The sequence below is a fragment of the Nelumbo nucifera genome, chromosome 6 (genome assembly GCF_055504915.1).
Source record: "Nelumbo nucifera cultivar China Antique chromosome 6, China Antique-T2T, whole genome shotgun sequence".
Taxonomy (NCBI): Eukaryota; Viridiplantae; Streptophyta; class Magnoliopsida; order Proteales; family Nelumbonaceae; genus Nelumbo; species Nelumbo nucifera.
The window spans coordinates 15,991,683-16,015,381 of record NC_142654.1 but is presented as its reverse complement, the minus strand read 5'-3'; the positions used below and the strand labels follow the sequence as shown (position 1 = coordinate 16,015,381).

Below are 23,699 nucleotides of genomic sequence, written 5' to 3'. Positions count from 1 at the left end.
CGACCAATAGAGAGGAGGAAGAAGAAGAAGGAGAAGAAGAAGAAGAAGAAGAAGAAGAAGAAGAGGTCAGAAAATTTATCCTTGGAGCTCTCACCATGGCCGCTGATTTGGTAGCCGGTTTGTCTGGTTGAACCGTCGAACCCATGTTAACACCGTTAACTTTATGCTTCTTTCCCCTAGACGTGGTCAAACGTGATTGGTGGTTCACGCGTCCAATGCACCCGTGGGTGCACAGAAGGCGGCGGACTCCATAAACAGGTCACATAATTAAAGGAAAATACATTTTATTTAATTTAGAAATTACATGTAATTTAAATGAATAATGTTATATAGGAATGTTCATCCAAAAACTAAAAAATCATTAAAATATATTTATACACATTAATGAAATAGATGCAAATTGATTAATTATCTTTATCATCATTTAAGCCTTATTCCAACTATATGGGGTTGGTAAAATGAATCTGGTTTAACCATTCTATTCTGTTTAATCCATATCAAAAATGATTTAAGGTTGACTTATTCCAACTATATGATATGTATCTTAGAAATTCCAACTTATACAATTTTTTCAATTATATATTTCTATATATTATTTAATATTTTAATTTCCAATAAACAACAATATATTTATTGTTTACACAAGTAAATATATTATATTACAAAATATTTAAAAATATAAGATTTAAGGTGACTTATATTTTTGTTATTTTAAAGAAGTAAAATAGTGAAATAGAATAGATGATTTTTTTGACTAATCATATATTTTTGTATTTATTAACACTTTAAATAAATAATAGCTTGCTCCATTGACCAATCAATAGAGTTGTGTGATACCCACATTCCATATGTATGCATAACCAACTCATCACAGATTCACAATACGTTTCAATTTACAATTTTACTTGATAAAATACAACAATACCCGTATTTTGAACCTTGTTTATAACCCTAGTTTAATAGGATTTTGCTTTTCTTAACAAAAGGCCCAAAAAAAAACATTACTTTGATCCTCATGACTGGCCGGCATCTAGGGGTGTAAACAGTCGAATTCAATTAAATATTCAAATATTTGATTTGATTTAAATTTGACTAATTAATTATTTTAAATAATTAATAAATATATAAAATAAATATTTTATTTATATAAAATATATAATTTAAATATTATATATATAAATTATATAAAACATTTAAAAATTTTATATATTATATATAAGAATTAAATAATCAGTCGAATTCAGATATTTATCGAATCGAATCAGGTCATCCGAATTCGAATCCGATTAATTATTCGATATGAATAAGATGTCCAAATTCGACCGATTAGATATTCAAGTTATCCGAATTTGATTCAATTATGTTGAATCTCGAATTCGAAATCAGATTTTCGAATACCGTTGACACCCCTACTAGCATCACCATCACATCTCCTTCTAAAGCGGAGGAGCTCGGATCTCTATCCACAAGGATCCTACCCATACCTACCCACAAGACATTGCAACTACTACCATCCATGGGGAGATGTTCCCAATTAAGGGTGGATTCGAGCCGAGTCGAGCCAAACCGAATAACTAAAGCTCAGCTCAAACTCTACTTGAGAAAAATGTTTTATAAAAATAAAAAATTATATATAAAAATTATTTTTATTTTATATTTAAAAATATTAAGAATTATAATAATTAGTTATTATTATATATAAAAATAAAAATATTATGTATATATATATATATATATATATAATAATTAGCTATTCAAGCTCGGCTCACGAGCCTCACGAGCTGAGCTTTATTAGACTCAAGCTTGGCTCGATTAATAAACAAGCCTGTAAATTCGGCTCAAAGCTCGGTTGAAACTAAGCCAAGCCTAACTCGAATAACTCATGAAGAATTAGGCTTGTGGCCACCCTATTCCCAATGTACAGCTGTAGTATTATGTGGGTAGGATTCCGTGGATAGGAGATCCGGATTGTGCAAAGCGTGGTCACAATTGTCAAGATCATGGTGAAACGAATGGTTGATTAACTGAATCAAAATATGTACCCTTGTGGTTTTAATTGGTCTATTCGAACAACTGCAAAGACCCAGAGCGAAACCAAAACAGAACTGGCGAACTTCCTGAAACCACGTGTAATTGAAATTCAATAGCAGCTAATATGGCCATCCTCCTTGCATTCAAAGTACGTTGTTTTTCTCGTCTTTTTTTTCTGTTCCACCTCCCATTATTCTACAATGGTACCTAATTTCACTTCACTAACCCACCCATACAACATATTTCTTCAATAAACAGCCAACTTTCAAAGTACAATCGTAATGCTTTTGAATTAAAACATAAAATCTGCACACCATGGTTACATGAAATGTCAATGAAGCTCCCTAGCCACGAACCGATGCTCGAGGTACAGCAGGTAAGCCTAGTTCATCTTCAGCCTGTAAAGCATCACAGTTTAAGAAAGGAACATGAAAGCATAAAAGCGGAGAATAAAATGGGAGTGAAAAGTCAATAGCCTTCGTGGAAGAACTGCCATTGCATTAAAATGGTCTTCTCCATTATAGAGAAACATAAACTTGCAACTATACAGTGTCTAGAAATTATGGAAAAAATAAGACGACACCATATAAGAAATCCAACGGGTCCTTACTATGCCAGGTTTTCAACCATAAATTTTGTTAGTGTCCTTGATAATTTACTTCTGGGTTGTAATTAGGTTACCAAAGAAAAGGTTGTAATTACAATATTTGCTATATTTGCACCTCTTGTTTTCAAATTTTATACAAAATAGCAATTTCATGTCAGTTTCACATAACATTTTTTTTTTGGGTTTTGTGACGTCAAATCACCATTTTCTTTTGCTTTCATAATTCTGTAAAGACCAGGTTAAGCAGCTTGCTCCATAAACCAGTAGGAATAAAAAAGAAACTTTGATAACAAGGCTTATGATATAATAAGCTCTGTATCAGTGTTATCGAAGTGATGACTAGTCATAACGAGTAGGTTAATACTCATGAAGTGGTTGCCTAGAAGAACTAAAATCATTGATCAGGTCGACTAGTCAACCACAAAATCATTTAAAGTTTTATTTGTTTTGTTTGTTTGTATCTCTAATTATTTGAAATAATACTAGAATATGTTTACATTTTGTTATACTCGTGTTGTTTCTTCAAATATTTGTGATGGAACATGATAGGATGATGGTAAAAGGGCAGCCACTCACGAGGTTCCCACCAATGCAGGGTCTGGGGAGGGACAGATGTACGCAGTCTTACCCCTGCACATACAGAGGCTGTTTGCAAGATTTGAACCCTGGTCACCCAGGTCACAATGGAGCAGTAGAGGAGTTCTTTCATTCAAATTAGTGGTGTGTTGGGATGGAATTGCCACAAACAAAAAGGCATATCAAATAGTCTAAGGTTGCACTTTTTCTTTGGACAACAAGGTCGGGATTCTTTTTCCTAGCCCGTTCAGCCCAACTTTTCTTTGTCTGCAAAACAAAGACTTAAGTATGATCTCTAATATTAACTTATTTATTAAGGCATCAATATCATAAATATAGAACATATCTTTTCTTATTGTCTAGTCAATGCATAGGCACAAATTTGACTTCACATTGACTAGAGAGGAAAAAAAGACTAGTCATTGCTTCACTAACATTGATAACCCCACATTTTTTTAGTGAAAAAGAAAGTAAAGAGTCCACAGGAAATAGATTCTCTTTGTGTGGGATGGGGGCTTGTTGTTGGAATGGAGAAAAGTAAAAGTCATGAGGGTTAGAAGGTTAACGGAGGGTGATTGTTGTTTATGTTCCATAACAAACAGTATGTGGAATGGGTTTTAAAGACAGAAAGTTCAAAGAAAGATTTTGACCTGAGATTAGATTGGTGGTACCCAGCGGCAGAGGAAGTATCTGCAAATAGGAGAAGACACACGATTTGGATTGGGGTGGCAGGTATTCCATTGCATGCTTGAAGCATCTAACCTTCAAAGAAGTGGGAAATCACTGCAGCAGATTCTTTAAGTTTAACGTTAAAAACAGATCATGGGAGAAGTTGGACCTTGCAAGGATAATGATTGAGGTGGTAGGCACTTCAGCTATTCCACATAGCCTTGACCTTATTTTTGCAAGGGAAATGCATGTGTTGAGGATTCTGGTTGAGGGAGAAGATGGGACCTTTCTTAGAGTGGAGGGGAAGGGATCAAGTGGAGCAAGAGACAATGTTGGTGAAGGGGTGAGGAAGGAACCGGTGGGAAGGGCACTGTTGAAGATCATACTGGCTTCAGAGCTGAGGAGAGGTTGGAGAAAGAGAGGAATTCGAAGAGTTGCATGGAGGAAGAAGAAGATGAGGTGGCAGTTTCAGAGGGAGAGAGGATAACGTGGAGGGAGTGGAGTTGGGGGGTTATCAAGTGGAAGGCAGGTGGTGGGTGAGTCATGTAAGGTGGTGGAAGACCAACAGTCAGGCGAGATGTGGGGGAGAAGGGAGAAGGAATAGTCACTAGTAGGTGGATAAGATGGATTTAAGGGGTGGTGCCAAATTTTTCCAAAGAATGAGTAAGGACTTTAAAGGGGAGAACCAGAAAAATAAGTTCGGCTTATGAAGGGCACTTTTGGGAAAAAAATGATTTATGTTGGGCTGGAGGATCCAAAATGGGAGAAATAATCATAGAGGGCTGGTGATTGGAAAGGATAAATTGGTGTGGGCTGTAACAAGGTTCGAAAAAGGTAAGAAAATCTCAACTGAAGGAAGGAAGATGAAGGCAACAGTGAATGATTCTCATCAGAAAGAAGAAAGCTCAACAAGAGGATCATCGGCTGAAGCCCAATTGCTGGAAAATCAAGTTGCAGTTGAGAACATTTATTTCTGGTGGCGATGATATCTCAATCAATGTCACTCAGGGAAGTTTGGAGTGTGAGGTGGAGTGCAGAAAGATCCCCTCCTGGATTGAAGACCCTTGAGATGGTTGAACAACTAAACACTATGTAAGTTCAGTTCCTCTTCCATCTTCGTCTGGGCTGATAGCCTCCAACATTGAAGATGATATTCGGAGAAGGGGAGTTGAAAGGGGTGGTTGGGAAAACAATTTGAAGGAGGAAATCACATGGGGAGTGTGACAGACTTGAGCAACAGCATAGACTGTATAATTGAAAGAGAGGATTTTCATCACAGGGAAGTGGAGGGATTGGAGCTGCAAGGGAAGAAGTGGATGTTAGGGGGAAAAGGGAAGAGGAAGTAAGGGAGAGTGGTGAGGTGACAGAAGGCCTCAAAAGAGGGGAATTTTTTTGGCAAAGAGAAAACTGGTGAAGGGAGGGTGGAGATTGAACAATTGGTGGAAAGACAAGTGGATGTAGGAAAATCACTTGGATTATTCTTTTTGGATGAGGAGAGGGCAGTCAAAAAGGCAACTGAACAGTTCGAAAGGAATAGGAGGGAAGAATACGATAAAAAGAAAGCAATTGGGGGAAGGAGAGGTGTGAGAGGAAGGAGAAGGGTGGGAAGAATGAATGGAATCGCCTGAAAGCTAATAAGGGAGGGGTGGGGTGTTTGAAGGTGAAAATGAAATTAATGTCTTGGAATGTAAGGAGATTGTGAGAAGGAAGGAGAAGAGTTCCAGTGAGGTTTATGCTGAGATGCATAAGCCAGACATTGTGTGACTTTAGTATGAAGAATGAAATCTGGGGTTTTAGTAATGGGGAGTGGGTGGCGATGGCCGGTGAACACAGAGGGCCTACAGGGTGGGTTGGTGGTTACAAAGATAAAGCCTGGAACAAGGAAGGTTAGGGGCAGCTATTGGTAAATCTGCATCATTTTGGGTCCTATATTGCCAGAATTTGATTAGGTAAATAAGGACCTAGGGGACAGTTTTGGGGAAAGTCTTAGGGTTACAAATATGTAACTTGCATGATTTGTTCTGAATTGGTGTTTCTCATTTTGTTGTTATATTTGTAGGTGTTTCCTTAACACCTACCCTGATTGTACTTTTTTTTTCTTTTAATGATTTTTTTATATTTACTTATCAAAAAATATAAAAACAGATACCCAACAATCAAAAACAAGCTAACTAGCATCCATCTACATATAAACAGAAAAGATGAAACAAAATATCTGAATTTTGTAGGAGCTATTGGATAGATACAATCATATAAAATTAAATAACAAAGAAAACAATGGTTTGCTTCTTTCTCAAGGATTAATTGTCTTCTAGGATGCCATGTGAAATAGAATCATTTCACTTCAGTATTGCATGGTACTTGATCCCACGTTGTTATCATATGAAATAGATTTGAGGGAAGTTCGTTTTCAGAAATCCTTGAGTTCTTACTTTAATGTTTACATAGATGTACCTGGGCTCTATTAGGTGGGACTGCCGCATGTCCAGACGGTGCTGAAGGCAAGTTGAGTTCCTCTTCCACATTATGTTCCTTCTCAGGTTGAAGATAACTGGGTACCCCATCCGACTCTGTCTCCATTCCCATATCAGCTTCCAAGGCATCAAGCTCTGAAAACACCGTGACAAAATAAACAAGAAAAAAAAAGGTGTCACTAGACATTAACAGAATTCCCTTGATTTTCCTGATAGAGAGAAACCTACGAATATCTCTTTTATGCTAGGAATTGAAAAAAAATTATCAAGATCATGTGAAATAAAAAATATTAGTTTACCACCCATGAGTTCCTCCTCATCAATGTCATCAGGTACATTATAGCTTCTACCAAGAGATTCTTGAATTTCAGTACTTGTATCCATCAGGTCCATCATTTCATCTTGCATGCTCTACACGTCACAAGAACCAGATGTCTAGTTTCTGAAATTGGCTGGGTAGAGGATAATAGTTAAGATGGAAATTAAAGCAGGCCAGGAAATACATACTTCTATATCTTGAATCTTCACGGTCTTCATCATTCCTTTCAACTCCTTGTTTGCAGATTTCAAAGCTGACATCTAAGTAGCAGCACAAAATTAGCATGTCATGAGCTTCTACTTAACACTTAATACCATACCAAAACATCAATAAATGGGAGAATAAAAGGTGTTGATTTGGGTTCATCCCACTTCTTTTACAAACTGTGCACATCTGCAGTCAGAATCCAAGAGATTGTCCCATTTATACTGATAACAATTAGTAAATAGAAATAATATTTGATAAATAATAGAGGGTGTCCTCAGTAATATCAACTACAAATTGTAATCAAAACGCAACCCTTAAATATGTGTGCTGTATCCTGACATTTGTGAACAGAGTTTGTCATGTACATGGAAAACCTACTAACAGCCTCAATCTTACCCGCACCCAATAGCACATTAGAGAAAATTTAAGAGAATCATTTAAAAAAAAATAGAAGCATTTTAATACATACAGTTTGTTGAGCATCTTTGATTCCCTCAGCGGCAAATGCAACCTGATCAAGATTGAAAGTTTGGTTGTAGAGCATATCACGCTGTCCTTCATACCTGATCAGTAACTAGATTAAGCGAACAAATATTGCAGAAAGAAGAAACATAGATAGGAAACTATTGCAGTACATCCTATAGGTCTGTTCATTTGATCATACGTGAAGTCAACATGGTGAAACCAGCATGTTTCTGCTCAGCTCAGCTTTGACTTTAACCATCAATCACAGAAAGGCTCATTCCCAAGCATTAGCATTTCATAATAAGTGGAGATGGCATCTAGCCCATTTAATGTTTTATAATCAGGAAAGCTAACATGATCAGGTCTCATCTGCAACCACTTCAAATGCTTCTGGTAAATAACTAAATTAAAAGTTTCTAGGGCCCTTCCCCTACCTCATGTGGCATAAATGGTTAAACTGCAGTTTGTTGGTATCCTCATTTGCAAACCCAAGCCAGCTGCAAATATGTATAAACTTCCTTAATAGCATCGTTTAGGCCTTCAGTGACGCCTTCAAAATGCAGATTCTACAATGGTCAAGGTGGTCACCTTTCTTAGAGGTGCACAAAGATCTAAGGGTCCATTTGGTTCAAACTCGGAACTGGAATTGGAATCGAAATCCTCGGAATCAGAATCGGAATGGTCTATTCCCATAGTCTGTTTGGTTCATGCAGGAATCGAAATGGGAATTGAAATCAGCTGGAATGGGATTTCATTCCCAAGGGAGGGGGAGGGAATGCCATTCCACCAGGAATGGGAATGGGATTCCTATTCCTCCCAACCAAACAGTTGGAAACAGAATAGCCCATTCCGTTTCCAATTCCAGACCCCTATTCCCGCAAACCAAACTGGATCTAAAAGTTGCATCACTCCCTTAACCATTGTCAGAGACATAGCTAATCTATACTACCTATAAAAGAGTGAATGCCCCTTCTTTCTGGAATTTTCATCGGACGTTTTCTACCTCTTATCTAAGCAGCATACAACGAGCATAAAGAGGGCACATATGTCCTTTACTCTCACTCTAAAAACTGCACACTTATAACTGTTCAAAAACTGCCCATGAATTGTAAATAGTTTTGTCTTAGAGATACTGTCATGTGCAAATGCATGTACGTGTTTACTAGTGTTATCCAAAGGAGCAAAATATTTTGGCATGGATCAATGAAACTTGCTCAGTATACTGCAATGAAACAATGGAAATTGTTTCATCCATCTCATTTCACATTAGATTGAGTCCAAGGGTCGAACTCAATCACTTGATAGCTTAGTCAGAAATCAACTGTTAATGGCCTGGAGGAATTGGGTGCAGAAAGTGGTTCTTTTCTGAATGGGGGCAGCTACATACCTGTGTAGGTTTGCAGATTGGAGATAGACATTTCTCTCAATCTTCTATATACAGTATGTATATCCCCCCATATACACTCATTCCATATACTATTTTTCTTATTTTGGGACAGGCAATGAAGAAACCAAAAGAGGAAAGGATATTTCATCTATGACAATAGGTAATGTACAGAGTGCTACTTGGAAAATGGTTGAGACATGGAATAGAAAGTGGTATTTGGACACGTCATAAATGGGAAATATAACTGAAATTAATATGGATGGAAAAAAATTGGATCACAGGGATTTGGGGGAGAGGGTAGGAATTGGAGTTCCAATTTTAGGCATTTAGATGTTTCCAACTGATGAATTAGAATATCTCAATATCCATGTATTTCCAATTCATGTAGCTTGTCAGTATTTGAACCTCCAGATCCAGAGGTGTTTGACGATTCAATTCCCATTCTGAATAGAATAAGAGATACTTACAACTTTACACTCTTGAAAGGTTGTTGTTACAGTGTAATGCCATAATATATAAATAGAAAAAAAAGGAGAATTAAATAGAATAAGAGATACTTACAACTTTACTAATTATACAATGTCATTGTATTTCATAATTTTACCAAATTTCTCCAAAAAAAAATTCTTTCTACTACTTTGGTTGGCATTAACAATGTCAATAAAGAGAACATCATTTCAACTACATAAATCTCCAGTCAAAGGATACCAATTAATTACATTGTCATTTCCAAAGGGCATGCATTTATTCTCTTTTTTTTTTTGTATTCTTAACCAATATTTCTCATTTATAACTCATTTTTACATGATAAATATATAATAGTAGGGATAATGCCCAATTTTTCTACATTTTTTTTGTAACTCTGATAGTAGGCCCCTAGATAACAGCTTAAATAAGGAACCAGAAGAAAAATTGCCTGATGAACGAAGTATCCTGTATCCAAATACAAGAATCAAGATTTCTGTAATTAAAGGAAAATAAATCTTTACGTTAGGATTTTCCTAATTTAAGTCTCTCAGTATTCTGTTATATGACTAATACAGTTCTTTGCAATGGATTTTTTGGCATTAAATGTCAATTTTTACTGCTCTTTAATATATTTTTATTTTACTTATAAAAAAGAAGGCTTATTAACTAATTCCATATTTTTATAAAACTTCCTTGATTACTTAGATTTTCCAAATATCTTAGCAAAATCAGTGAAATATCTCCAAAATTTTGCCATCTCTATATGGTGAAATGCCCACCAATATCAAAATTGTGAACCATGTTTCATACTTGTATCAGCCTTTATGTAAATTTTTAAATTTGTCAAACATTTTATCCTTGAATTTCATTAAGTAAACCCAAGTCTACCTGTACAACCATCATTAAAGTTAACAAACTAATAAATAATATGGAATAGATAGAACCCCAATCACCAGAATAAACTAGCGTGGAAGGAATAAAACACTACTATTACTCAAAGGATATGAAACTCTACAATGTTTTGAAAATTGACACACTTTAGTAGGGGCGCAACTTGGGCAGGACCAACCCAAGCCCAGACCGACACAGCCCGCAATATTACATAGTCTGGGCTTAAATTTTGGGTCCTCAGGCTGGGCTTGCACCTAAAACTTTGGGTTTTTTGGGCCAGGCCCAGGCCTATCACTTAGGTAGCCCAAACCCAGCCCAAGCCCAACCTGACTATGTGCTTACATATATACGTATATAGTTATATATTTGATATGAATATATAGGTATATATATTTGCACTAATACATGCATTCCATATACACATACATTTATATCAAATTTTAGTGTGAGCTGATTGACCAACCCGAGCCCAGACGGCCAGACCGAGTGTGTCAAATTTCAGTGCAGGCTGGACCCAGGTTGGATAGTTTGGGCTTAACATCAGGCTTGGGCCTTACTCCAATTCTTAGGGTTGGGCCTGGGTTGAGCGTAAACCCAGCCCAGCCCAGACAACTTACACCCCTATACTTTAGTTTCAAGGAACCAAATGAATGAGGGCAAAGTCTTGGCAAGTACAAAAAAGGAAAAGAAAAGAAAAAAGAAACACGACCAAGTCTTTAGTACAAACTAATTACTTGGTATTTATTAGTTATTACCATTAATATTAAATAATACTATTTAATCCTGCAGACCGATTAGATACTAGTGATGTAGTTGCTAAACCTGGAGGTACAAGCTACTAGCTTCACAACCACTCCCAAATCCCAATCACTCTCTCTGTAACTCAAGTTCCAAAGAATACAACAATAAAAAATTAAAAAAAAAAAAAAAAAAAGTGACACCAAAATTCAAACATTTTGTAATATTGGTGATCAAAAGTAGATCAGTAGTTAATTTGAAATGCACAACATAGAGTAATATTCCAATAGATAGGAATAATACCCTTTCCACCAATGGAAGAGACTTATCCATCAGGCAGAAAACATACCTATAATGTGGTCTAAAGCACCATTATCAAAAATCCATGACGGACTAGGAGTAGAACAAGTAGATAAATAAAAGGCAAATGTACATATTCCTTAGTAGGTAAAAGCTGAGGTAGTAGAGCTGTCCATTAGAAATGCCTTCCAATGAAAAATCTCCAATTTATCCTCAATAATAGGAGTCTGGATCACCTGCCAACAGAATACATTCTAACAACATACCAACATGATCTGACACCATACATCTCATATATGGCGTGTCCCACTTTTATAGTGGATCTCAGTCTCATGGTGAGATGTGCGGTGTTAGATCAAGTTGGTAGGGGGTTGGGGAATGTGTTTTGTTGGCAGGAGATCCCAACTCCAATAATAGACACTAACCTCTTGGAACCCCCAATTGTAAAGCAACAAAAAGATGGGATAGATGAATCTGTAGTAGAGATACTACTACTAGCATAAGAGTTCTACCCTTCTTATTAACCTGGGTGGCCAGCCATGTAATTTCCAACAGTAGTTCCTATCACGTCAATCTTTACCATAAAAGATACATATCTTGCCTCCTTTTCCCCAACTACCTTAGCAGGGCATTGTAGTAAGTGCAAACCTTTATAGAGGAGTTGCTCCATATTACTACATAGTGGTCCTCCTCTCCTCACTTTGAGGCTTGAGCCTTGCATATACTTAATTCAAGGTGGGAAGTTTTTCTCTACTTTAGATTTACACTCTAGCCATGTCAAATTTTGGGTTGAATATTGGTTACTTTCTACCTTATCCTTTAAGGAAACTGCATGCTCCGTGCACAATGGTGCATATTAGTCACAGTTAATGCTTCACTTAAGAATAGGTCTTGCTGTTGCGTCCCATATCTCCTTAGCAGCCTTAAGGAACAAGAATCCTTAGTATCTCATGTTGCACAGAATTCAGCAATAGGGGGCATGAACCTTAGATTCTTACCATGGGCTGGATGTCCCCATCTGTTTCCTTGGTTTTTCATTAAGATAACTGATAACCAAGTTTCCCATGCCTCAATAAACATCCATACAAACTGTGACCACTGCAAATAGTCGGTGTTATCTAATTTAACAGTGATAAGTAAAATCCCTTTATTCTCAAGTAAAGGAAACAGAGTTTATACTCTGTAGAATACCCTGGCTAGAAACCACTTCAGACATTTTACTAAAAGCCATACCACATCAATAAACACAAGTACATACCAATTGTGCAAAATAGATATTCTCCAATCAACAAAAATGTAGCCATACACAGACCTGGACCACTACTAGGAGAAATGCAGGACCTTGAGGAACCCAACAGGTCCAATAAGAACTCTCCTTGCCATTGCAGCCTATTGCAAACCAATAATAATCAAAGACTGATCAAACAGTCCAAAAAAGAGAGAATTCTGGTTAGGTGGTACATACGAACTAGAAAAAATTCCTAGAAAACTTAAAAGTGCCCCAAATAATGCAAGACTAGATTCACAGAACAGAGAAATATAGAGTGCATCAACTTTGCAAATCTAATTCAAAAACAGTCTACCAAATACTAATTGACCTCAAGAGTTTGAGAAAACAAGACAGGTTTTCTGCTATCCCTCAAAAAAAAATCATTCATCATCTGATTTTGAAACTTACATGAAAACCCTACACAAATTGAGATCTATCTGCTGGTATGATATGGCTTCTTTTGTATGCATTTTACATGTCTGGTACAGCTTCCAAAGGAAATGACAAAGCTAAACCTCACTTAAAATAAATTAAGAGGTAAATTCTTTTTCCTTGGAAGCATAAAGAACACCTGACTAGCTTAGGGTACCGGTTGGTTCCTATAAATAAAATACCCAGATAGAGAGCACCACTGAATGCTTGGCTCTTGCATGCACGTAAAATATGTGTTTCTAAAGCTACAATTGCATTCCAATTATTCAATTAAACATGCAAGAATAACATATTACAGTTATCACGAGTATAGTTACCATCAGATGGAATAGCATCAAAATGCACTTACATTCGCTTTTGTTTAAGGACCCTCATTGCCCGAGCTTTTACAGCTTCTTGAGCAGGACCAGGCCGTGTTTTCTTGATCTGCTCCTTATATCTACTTAGTTCAGCATCAAGCTTTTTTATCTTGTCATCCACAGTTTCACCTCTTTTATTAATCTGAGAAACAATTTAGATATCAGTCTAGTGGGTGAATAGAAATCATATGTTTTGGGCAATGTTGTAAATACTTTATAGACATAGCATGAATATGCTCTCTATCTTGTATAATTTGATGTATCATGTATATTTTCTGTTTGTTTTAATGAAATTATTGTTCTTTGTTGCCGATCAAAAAATATACACAAATAATGTGAATTTAGAAAACAAAAGGCAGATTTGGATGCATTTTATCAAGAAAAAAAATGGAGAAAATCATATCCAATACGAGCGAAAGCAAATCAAATTCCTAAAGATAGTCAAACAAGCAGAACAAGAACCAAATTCAGCAAGTAAGAAGTGGAAGATTTTAGACACAACATGCATTACCATATACTAAATCTCATAACAAGTGTCTTAAAAATTGCACTATAAGTTTAACGGCTTCGTTTTATTCATTTTTATAGGTAATGTAATTTCATTAAAAGGAATGAAGCAGAAAATCCAAGGAATGCATTTATCTTTCTTTTAGTAAAATTATGATCAATTGTGAAATATATATATACACACACACACAAGGAGAAAGATGAGATACATAATACAAAAACATAAGCCTAGAGAAACAGAAAAGCATGACCAAAATGTCACCATATACAAACAACATACGTTAAACATTCAACAACCTCTGGAGTCTGGAAATGTAATTTCATTAAAAGAAAGGAAGACATATTAGCTGCAGCCCAGTGTGAGGATTGTTGATGGAGTAATTGACATTTTTTATCAGCAAGCAGAAATATCAATTTATTAATTGTGGAAAAGAATATGTATGTTGATGTTCAGCATTCTCATGTGTTTCGCGAAGCTAATCAGGTGGCATACTGGCTTGCTAAGGAAGCTTCCAATGGCCTGGTTGTTTATGTTTCTCGTCTTCCTTGGCCTCTTTCTCTCAGTGTCTTTTCTGATTTTGGGGGATGTGCTACACCCTGTCTTGTGTAGCACCCTCCATTTTATCAAAAAAAAAAAAAAAGAAAAGAAAAGAAAGAAAAGTATGTGTGTTTTTTTGGGTCATTTACAAAGACAATATGCTTAATGTATTAACTAAGGCATTCCCTCTAGTTTGTATGTCACTAAAACACCCCCTATAGTTTGTCTTTACTTAATGCTTTGTCCATCAAGATCCGCTTTTACTTTCATTTGGGAACTATGAAATGGCATGGTCCCACAACCTTTTATTTCCAAAAATACTCCTGGTACTGTTCATCATCTTCACCCTTTTCAAACAGGAAGCAGAGCAGGGACCACGTAAGATCATCTCTCTCATACTCATCCCACTTCCTTCTCAAAGACAACTACTACCCAATGCTTTAGATGTATTTCCTGTCAGAATGGAATGTAATGGTTCACCATATTACCATCAAGCACCAAGGCCACAGTCTTGGGACTACGAATCCAGCCGGGAAGATTTATACCAACAAGCTTGAAAACGAAGAGCTTGAGAATAGTGGTAATTGGTGGGGCTGGTTTTGTGGGTAGCCACCTAGCAGATCGTCTTAACAGGAGGAGAGACTGTGTTATCACCATCTTTTTTGAAGAGTAAATAAAGATTTTATTAAAATAAAAAACAAGTACATTCTGTTCAGGTGTCAAGATAATACCTCACAAATCAAAGCAAACAAACATCAAATTTCAGTTCAGACTAAACTGATTCATATTACAAGTTTGAATCTCTAATATGTTCCAGAAATTCTCAGCAAAGTCTGAGGAACTGATTTCCTCAAATTCTTGAAGAGAAATGACCCAAGCTTGTGATGAGTTTGCCGACCAATGCCACCAACTTTTCAATGCTCCTCTCCTTTCCATCAAAGAGCCTCCTGTTCCTTTCCCCCCACAAAGACCAGCAGACTGCAAAGGGAGTGCAGCTCCAGGCAAGTTTAGCTTTCGAACTTCCTTTAAACTTTGGCGATGTAGAAAAGATCTCTGCTGATGTTGATGGTTGGAAGAGGGGCATCCCAAAGAGGAAAGAATAGAATCTCCAAATGAAATTTGCTAAGTGGCAGGAGAAGAACAAATGCAGTACAGTTTCCTCATCTGATTTGCACAAATTGCAGTAGTTAGCCAAGCGGAACCCTGTACTTTTTAGATGATCTGTTGTAAGAACACTATCCAATGCAGCCAGCCAAGCAAAAACTTCAAATCTTGGGGCACTGGATTTCCCCATTATCCCCTCAATTGCTCGTTGCTTACATTATCCTTGATGAGAGCCAAGTAAAATGACTTCTCAGTGAATTTTCCATTTCTGCATTCCTTCCACCACAGGCCATCTTCTCTAGTTGTAGAAATTCTGGTTTGTTCCAAACTGTCCAGCAAGATAACACATTCCTCCAACTCTTGGTCCCACAGAGATCTTCTAAACTTTGGGCTCCAAACCACCTTATCACCACTGACTTTAGAAAATTGGGCCACAGAGACCTGATGTTCAGTCAGCCTATGCAATCTTGGGCACAGATCACACAATTTCCCAACCCCACTCCAATCATCCTCCCAAAGCCTCACTCTGGTGGATCCAGTTCCTACATTGAAACTAACCCAACCTCTGAAATCCTGGTTGAAACTCATTATGCGCTTCCACACACTCACCCCATGGGAGTTGGATACCTACTTTGGTTCCCATCCAAATCTCACCACCCCATACTTCCGCACCACTACTCTTCTCCATAATAAATCCTTTTCCTTCTCTAACCCAAACCTCCATAGCCACTTTCCCATAAGAGCTTTGTTGAGAACTTTTATTCTTCTGAAACCCAACCCCCCTGAAGCTTTCAACCTGCAGATTTTCTCCCACTTTACCAAATGAAACTTCCTTGGACCCTTTGTCCCCTCCCAAAGGAAATCCCTCTAAATTTTTTCTATTTTTTTGGCTACAGAAGTTGGAATTTTCAGCAATGAGAGATAATAAGTAGGTAAGCTTTGAAGCACACTCCTTATGAGAGAAATTTTGCACACCCCCCCCCCCCAGTGTTTTAAAGCACAAGGCGCAAGGGTCAATTTGTGCCCAAGGCGCAAGGCGAGCCGCGCGCCTTTTTGAAGCAAGGCGCAGAAGTAAAAAAAAAAATGCTAAACAATCAAAAAAATGTCAGAAAAATCAAAAAATATTAAACATAATATTAATAAAAAAATATAAACTTTAAATTTTAAAATAAATGTTTTAAAAAATCTATTATCTTAACTTAAAATACATAAACATAACATTTAAAGCATATTAGAATGTGAATTTAAAAATAAAATCAAACATATAAAATATTTTCAAGCATGTAAATATTACATATAAAAATATAAAAAAATCTTTTTTTCAAACATATAAAAAAATCTTTTTTTCCTCAATTACTTTACTTAAAGTAGCTAATGTGATGTAAAAATATTACATTCCTGATTCTACGAGCCGCCTTTGTGCCACGCCGCTTGAGGCAAACCCAAACAAGTCCATGTTAGGGTCCTAAATTCTTAGTCCTCACACAAAAATTAATGATTTTATAATTTTAATAGCCTTTTAAGAAGATGTTTTAGTAGGATGAATGAATGAACAACATTACCAAATAGGGGGTCCTCAAATCTCCCCATCCCCACACTATATCTCCTCTTTCTTCCCCCTTTCAACTCATTCCTTCTTCTGACAGTGTTGGAATCCCCTCCCAAACACCCCCCCAAACTTTGCCTTACCCCTCTTAGCTCCTCCCAGAACTCCACTCTTTACCCCTCCTCATTTGGCCCATACACATTCGTCAACCCCCAAATGCACTCCCCATTTGTCTCCTACAATTATATTGATACTGAAAACCTCCCAGCCCACTCCCCAATCTTTCCAAACATTCTTGGATCCCACAGAATAAGTAACCCTCTCACCAACCCATCGGCTTTCAGTTCCACCCACTCTCCCCCATCCTTCCCCCAGATCTCTTTCATCACATCTATATCTGTGAGTAGTGTGGTAAGGCGACGTACGGGGATCTCCTTGAAGGACAAAGGAAAGCCAAGAGCAAAGGATAAGCTAAAGGCTAGGGTAAATAGAATGATAGAATGATGTCCTCGTTATGAGTTAGACCTCTAGTTATAGGGAGAGATCCCAGGGTCCCGAAAGGAATAAGCTAAAAGTGTTTGATTCCCACTAGATAAGGGAATCTTGGATTCGGTGTCAATTGTTAGGAAACACCACTAGGGTTTCACCACGTGTCTTATGAGATATCTCAAGGACGGGGTTTCCTTTCGTCTGAGGACTCAAATAATACACGTGTGTTACTTCCTTTTGTGAGTCTCTTAGACTGACGTAGCACGGATGACGTTAATACTTATCTCACATGTCTTTTCTAATCCTACTGGAAGTTTTGTCACGCACGTTATTAATGAAGCATGTGTTTCTTTACTCGTTTCTGACCTGCGATGAACTTGAGCTCATCACGGGTTTGTGAGGGCTCTGAGTTCATCATAGCCTCATGGCGGCTCATACTCATCGCATATGTGCAATGAATCTAGGCTCATCGCAGCCTTGCGATGGCTTTATGCTTATCGCAAGTTCGTTTTAGGCTCTGAGTTCATCGCAAGCTTGTGTAGACTCAGAGCTCATCACAAGTTTATGCCGAGTCCTGAACTCGTCACAGGTACCTTTGTAATGTTGGTTTAACACCATCTGAGTTACTATGGTCGTGGTGATCAATATGTACTTACAATGTCGAAATCCTCCAACTTTGTTTCCTACAAGAAGACGACATCAGGCTTCTGTTTTCTAATTAAGTTGTGTACCAAAGCTCTCTTGTTCTCCTCCCTTAACCCCCTAACATTCCAACTTAGTAGCTTCATCCTTCCCCATCCCCCCTCCATTATTTGGGTCCCCTCGGTTTAGTCCTCACTCTTTGACTACAACTTGATCCTCCTCTGCCCTTTCTTCATTCCAGATTTTCTCTTATTCTCCTTCTTTCAAAATGTTCGAAGGCTATTTTGGCAAATCCCTCTCCTCCCCAAGAGAATAGTCCGAGAGATTTTCCTAATGTAACCTCTTTGTTGACTATCTTGTTCAATTCCAAATTCTTCTCTACAACAATCTCTCCATATCTCCCCTTCCGCCTTGGCCTCTCCCTTCCCAACTCTTTCCACTACCTCTGAACTCCCTTCCCCTCCTAGTATCTCCTTCTACCCCCTATTTCTTTGCCAAAACCCAATAGCCTCCTTCTACTATACACCTTTTTTCACTCTCTGAATTCCTCTACCTCCCTCTTTCTTTTTCTTTTTCCCTCACTTCCCCTGCTTTCACCAACCCCAAGTTCCTCCTTTTCACCTTCTTCAGTTCTTCTCACCTCACTGGGGATAGAGGAAGTGGAAGCAGCAAGACTTACCTCTTTTGATATATCTACCACTGTAAGATCGAAAGACCAAGTCTCTGTCTCTATTTGTTGTATTTGCTCTTCGCTTCTAAGAGTTATCAATGTTATTTCCTTCATGGGGAGGAAAGAGATTATAGGCAAAACAATAAATAGGATATATCATCTTAAATGCCTTCCTCTCCTGTTATTAGAGGTGTAGCATCTGATTGAACCGTTTTTAGTTATTTCTTCACAACGGTGATTGTTGTTAACAGCAATCTCTTCCATGCCCTGCCTCATTTGATAATGTCTTGCATAAGCATACCAACAACTACATATCTGTTGAAGGCATTTTTTTAATCCAAATAATATTTAATAAATTAGAACTCAAATAAGTGGATTGGCTAATCTGCTAGCCAAATCATTAAAACTATAAAAGAGTATCCCGTATGGGAGTTCCCTCTCTTTAAGTGGGAGGGACAGGTGTCCTTCACCTAGGAGGTGGAGGTAGTTACATAACTACCCCACTCCCTATTTAAACTCCTCAAGGGGAAGCTAGAGACACAGAGAGACTCTTCAGAGAAAATTGTCACAAGAGATTCTTAAGAAAAACAAAGACAAGGAGAGGAAAAAAGAGAGGTGCTCAAGGGAAGGCAGGGAAGGAAAAGAAGTCTCGCTAATACAGGTAGGAAAAGGAACGTCCTCTCAGAGAACACTTCCTATGTAGGTCTTCTACTATGTATCCTTCTTTCTCTCTCTTTTATTTTCAGTTTTGAAAAAGGAGATAGAGGGAAATAAACCATCTACGACCAAGTACCTTTACTTGGTTGACTATAGTCCCTCTTCTAAGACAAAGCTTGGGATTAAACCATCTACAGTCTAATTCTCAAAGACTGATTATGGTTCCCTTCAAATGAGAATGAAGAGCAGGAGAATAAAATCGTCTACAATCAAATATGCCTACGGTTTCCTTCTTGTTTGCAAAAATCCAAAGGATTAAGGCTATCTAGAATCATAATTTCATTTGATTGACTACAGCTTATTGTGAAGAAAGGAGTGAGAAGGAAATCTTCTTTGTATCAAAAAGAAAAGAGAGAAATTTATTGTTGTAGTGTTTTGTTTTCTTCTCATTCTTGTACACTTGATGTAAAAGAAAAGCAAATGAAAAGCTCTTTTAAAGTACTCTTTTGTTCTGTGCATTCATTTCTCCAAGTCATAATCAAAAGGTGTTTTTTACTTTCTTGTGGAGATGTAATTAAGGGGAACAATCCGGATGATTCCCTAAATGAGCCTTACCCAAAATAATAAAAATTCAATCACTTGATTGCGTGAATTATGTTGCATGAGAATTTATTAAAATTTTCACTCCAACAGTATCTTCATCACATAAATCGGAAGAACCCCAAAATGAGATAAAGAATCATTAATTTATGAAGGTCTAGTCACACAAGGGAGATTTTCATTGTGTCTATATTTGATCACTGCCTAAAAGCTCATCTACACAGTTTATGAAGGCCTATAAATATTTCTTTACATTTTTGTACCCCTTCCAACGATCTTTTGCAGTCAACCTTCAACCTAGCCACCTCCATTCCAGTTGCTGCAGAACTCTGTTGCTGAAGTTCATTGATTTTCTTCACCAACACATGAAAACTGAAATATGAAGCATCCATTACATCACTAGTAGCCTAGTAGCTTCCTGAGGTACAGTAATGATCCCTGAACCAACATTTTCATTTGTGTAACATAAAAGGAAAATGGAACTACGTATGCCCTTTCTGGAGTTTCTTGAGTACCTCCCTTAATGTCATGGGTCTATCCAAAAACAGCATGCAATAGACCGTATTTTAAGGTGTAATGAAAAAATGCTAGACTGTTCAACAATGGAGCAAAAGCTGAGCACCACCACAGATCATATCTTGGCATTAGAGGCCCATTTGATTTCCCCAAGAGAGTTCAATGATTTTCTATCTATTTTAAGGTGAGAGAGGCCGAATTGTGCTCATTCTTCTTCTCACTTTGTTCATACACTTTATTTCCCAATCCTCCAAATTCTATTCATTGCTGATTATCCCAAGACTTCATCTCTTTTATTTAGTTTTTTAATCAATGAGTGGTCTAGTTTGTAATACACTCTATTAATCACCGAGCTAACAAATCAATAGTAGTTCAATCTAAGGATATAAGCTGATTTTCCTACTCACATCATAACTAAGAGGATCAGTTCTGGGGAACAATTCGTCCTAGGAGAAGGTATTCAAAGTTCAAATCTGGTGAAATTAGCCTTCTCCTTCTGTCCATCATATGCTTATTTTACATTCTAGATGGTGCAACTCAAGTACCGTTATTGGTTTATTATGTCTCAATTGTTTGCATGACATTCTATTCATAAATTAGTTAGCTAAATACCATTACTAATACGTCTGTATAACTTCGTTTCACAGTAAATCAATATTCACTGCCAAAGAGAGCACAAAACGAAAATTCAACAAAAAGGACTGCAATTTAAAGAGAGTCTTGTACAATAAAAGCTAAACCAAATTCTATGAAAAGTGACACAATTCAAGCAAAAGAAGAATCTTTGAATTAACGAAATCCAATGATGTCTGTAAAACTTAACTTCTTAGTATCCTACAACACGACCATGGAGGAAAAAAATAAATTACTAAAAAAAATAAAAGATCGTCAACCCTATTAAAGAAAACAAAATCAAACAAATAGAATTAATACGAACAGAAAAAAAAAATACAATAAGCAAGAGGTAATTTGATAACAAAAAACGTACCCTATCAGAGGAGTCCTGTATGGAAGGAGGGGGTTCTTTCTCTTTCTTCGCACCGAAAACTCTCCTCATCTTCTTTCCCTTTCTACCTTCTAAGTTGGATCAATCCAAACAGAAAAAAGAAAAAGATGCCAATCTGAAAAGAGACTATGGGAAGAGTTCTGAATTATCGTGAAATCCCTACAGATTTTTAAGACTGTAAGTAATTGTTCAGATTTCCTAGGGTTTCAAAGTTCTGGATGAACCAGGTCAGAATTTAGAAATTAATTTTTCAAATAATTAATAATTATTTACGAAGCTTCCATTAAAGAAAGGAAGTAAACAATCCGAAGGAAAGGATTTTAAAACGAAAAGTCGATAAACCATCCGTTCAGAGCAGGACTGGTAGAGATTATATACGAGACAGAAGGCTGACTCGCCCGCTGTTGTCGCTAACCTTGGTGGCCGTTGATAGTGGGTGATGATTGATGAATCCTTCACCGTAACGTGCGATCGTTTGTAGCCCGGCCAGGAAATTTCCCAATTTGGTCCCTCGGTTTTGTTCAGGCCCGGTCCTGGCCCCGGCCCCGACCCCGACCCGATTTGACGGAGCTTCGGATTTATCAAGTCTCAAGTCGCCAATTGGCTCAATTCTTCACTTCTTCCATAGACTTTCTCTGCCACTCTCTCAGCTACCTCTATCTTCCCATGAATCTTACACGCCCCCAATAACGCACCCCACAATGCTTCGTCGGGCTCCGCCTTCATATCCAAAATCAAAGCCTCTGCTTCTTCCACATGTCCCGCCCTCCCCAACATATCCACCATACACGTGTAGTGCTGCAACCCCGGCCTCAACCCAAACCTCCCCTCCATCATCTTGAAATACTTGCGTCCCTCTTGCGTCAACCCGGCGTGACTGCAAGTCGCCAAAATCGCCGTAAAAGCAACGCCGTCTGGCAATACTCCGGCTGCCAACATTTCCTCAAACAACCGAAAAACCTCGTCAGCAACCCCATGCATGCCATATCCAGATATCATCGCCGACCATGTGATCGAATTCTTCTCCATCATTTTGTCGAACACGCGGCGGGCGGTGGTCAAGTCACCGCACTTAGAATACATAGTAATCAACGCGTTACAAGTAGCGACGTCGGAGGAGAACCCGTTGACCAAAACGGCGACATGGACCTGACGGCCAAGGTAGAGTGCCGAGAGGCCGGCGCAGGATTTGAGAACCGAGGTTAAAGTACGCCCATCGTACTGCTTTTCCTCCTGGAGCATCTGACGGAAGACGGCGAGGGACTGACGGAAGAGGTTGAGAGAAGCGTAGCCTCTGATAAGAGAGTTGAAGAGGAAGGTGGACTGACGATTTGTACGGGAGAAGATGTAGGCAGCTTCGCGCATCTGTGCGCAGGTAGCGTAGGAAGAGACGAGCTTGGCTCGAATGAAGTCGTGGTGGGTTATTCCAACGGTCAGGATTCGAGCGTGGATTTCTCGAAGGCGTTTGAGATTCTTAGCGGACGAACAGGATTCGATCAGGGAGGCATAGAGGGGTATAATGCTGTGAAGATTGCACATGATAAAGAACACTGAAGCAGAGAGAGAAGGAAACTCCTGCGAAAAATTGCTTCGCTAATAAAACTCGGCATAGATATGGATGGATGAGGGTGGATCCATTTATTACTCTGGACTGGACCCACCACATAACGAGTCCGGCCCACTGGTGGCATATGATTCTAAATTTCTAAACGTGTCAATAACAAGATTCCAATCAAATGGATTTGCACAAGGTTGATTTCATGTCAAAGCACCTTGCCTACGATTTTGGAACTGTGTTACGTGATAAAATCATATTATATTATGTCAAAGTTTTCCCAACATGCACAATATTACACGATATCAATCTTAGGCCCCGTTTGGTTCGTGGGAATAGGGATCTTGGTTCGTGGAAATAGGGGTCTGGAATCGGAATCGGAGTGGACCGATTCCCAACTGTTTGGTTGGGCGGAATCGGAATCCCATTCCCATTGGCATTTCCCATTTGAGGGAATGGCTATTGAATGAAATCCCATTCCTGTCCTGTCTGAAGGAAACAAACTATGGGAATGGACCATTCCCATTCCGAGTCCGATTCCGACTGCGAACCAAACGGACCCTTAATGTGAGTCCATTATCCATAACGTGATTACCTTGGTCAAGTAGACATGTATGCAGTACAGAGCGGAAACATTACAAAAAATTGATGCACAAAATCGGAGCCTTTCGTTAAA

At 38.0% G+C, this 23,699-nt stretch overlaps 1 protein-coding gene and 1 pseudogene across 2 annotated transcripts; both read right to left on the bottom strand.

Moving 5' to 3' along the window:
• Positions 1-2,103: 2,103 nt before the first annotated feature.
• Positions 2,104-23,073, bottom strand: LOC104590140 (vacuolar protein sorting-associated protein 60.2-like). 2 transcript variants are annotated; one of them, XM_088889692.1, is made up of 8 exons: positions 21,884-23,073; positions 21,451-21,627; positions 13,184-13,335; positions 7,353-7,446; positions 6,865-6,936; positions 6,657-6,768; positions 6,338-6,492; positions 2,104-2,429 (listed from the first exon to the last, which is right to left on the bottom strand). In XM_088889692.1, exons 2-8 carry the CDS (start codon positions 21,517-21,519, stop codon positions 2,376-2,378), a joined length of 708 nt encoding a protein of 235 aa, XP_088745818.1. In that variant the 5' UTR covers positions 21,520-21,627; positions 21,884-23,073; the 3' UTR covers positions 2,104-2,375. The 2 variants fall into 2 exon arrangements, with proteins under 2 accessions (XP_088745818.1, XP_010246984.1); XM_010248682.3 differs by lacking the exon at positions 21,884-23,073 and having other exon boundaries at positions 21,451-21,863.
• On the bottom strand, positions 22,057-23,007 carry LOC104590146 (pentatricopeptide repeat-containing protein CRR2, chloroplastic pseudogene; annotated as a pseudogene).
• Positions 23,074-23,699: the final 626 nt, after the last annotated feature.

Coding starts and splice junctions, on each gene's coding strand:
- LOC104590140 (XM_088889692.1), bottom strand. CDS start 21,519: ATGAGGAGAGTTTTCGGTGCGAAGAAAGAGAAAGAACCCCCTCCTTCC. Junction 13,336..21,450: donor TACAGGACTCCTCTGATAGG/GTACGTTTTTTG, acceptor ATTGTTTCTCAG/ATTAATAAAAGAGGTGAAAC. Junction 6,493..6,656: donor TGAGGAGGAACTCATGGGTG/GTAAACTAATAT, acceptor CGGTGTTTTCAG/AGCTTGATGCCTTGGAAGCT.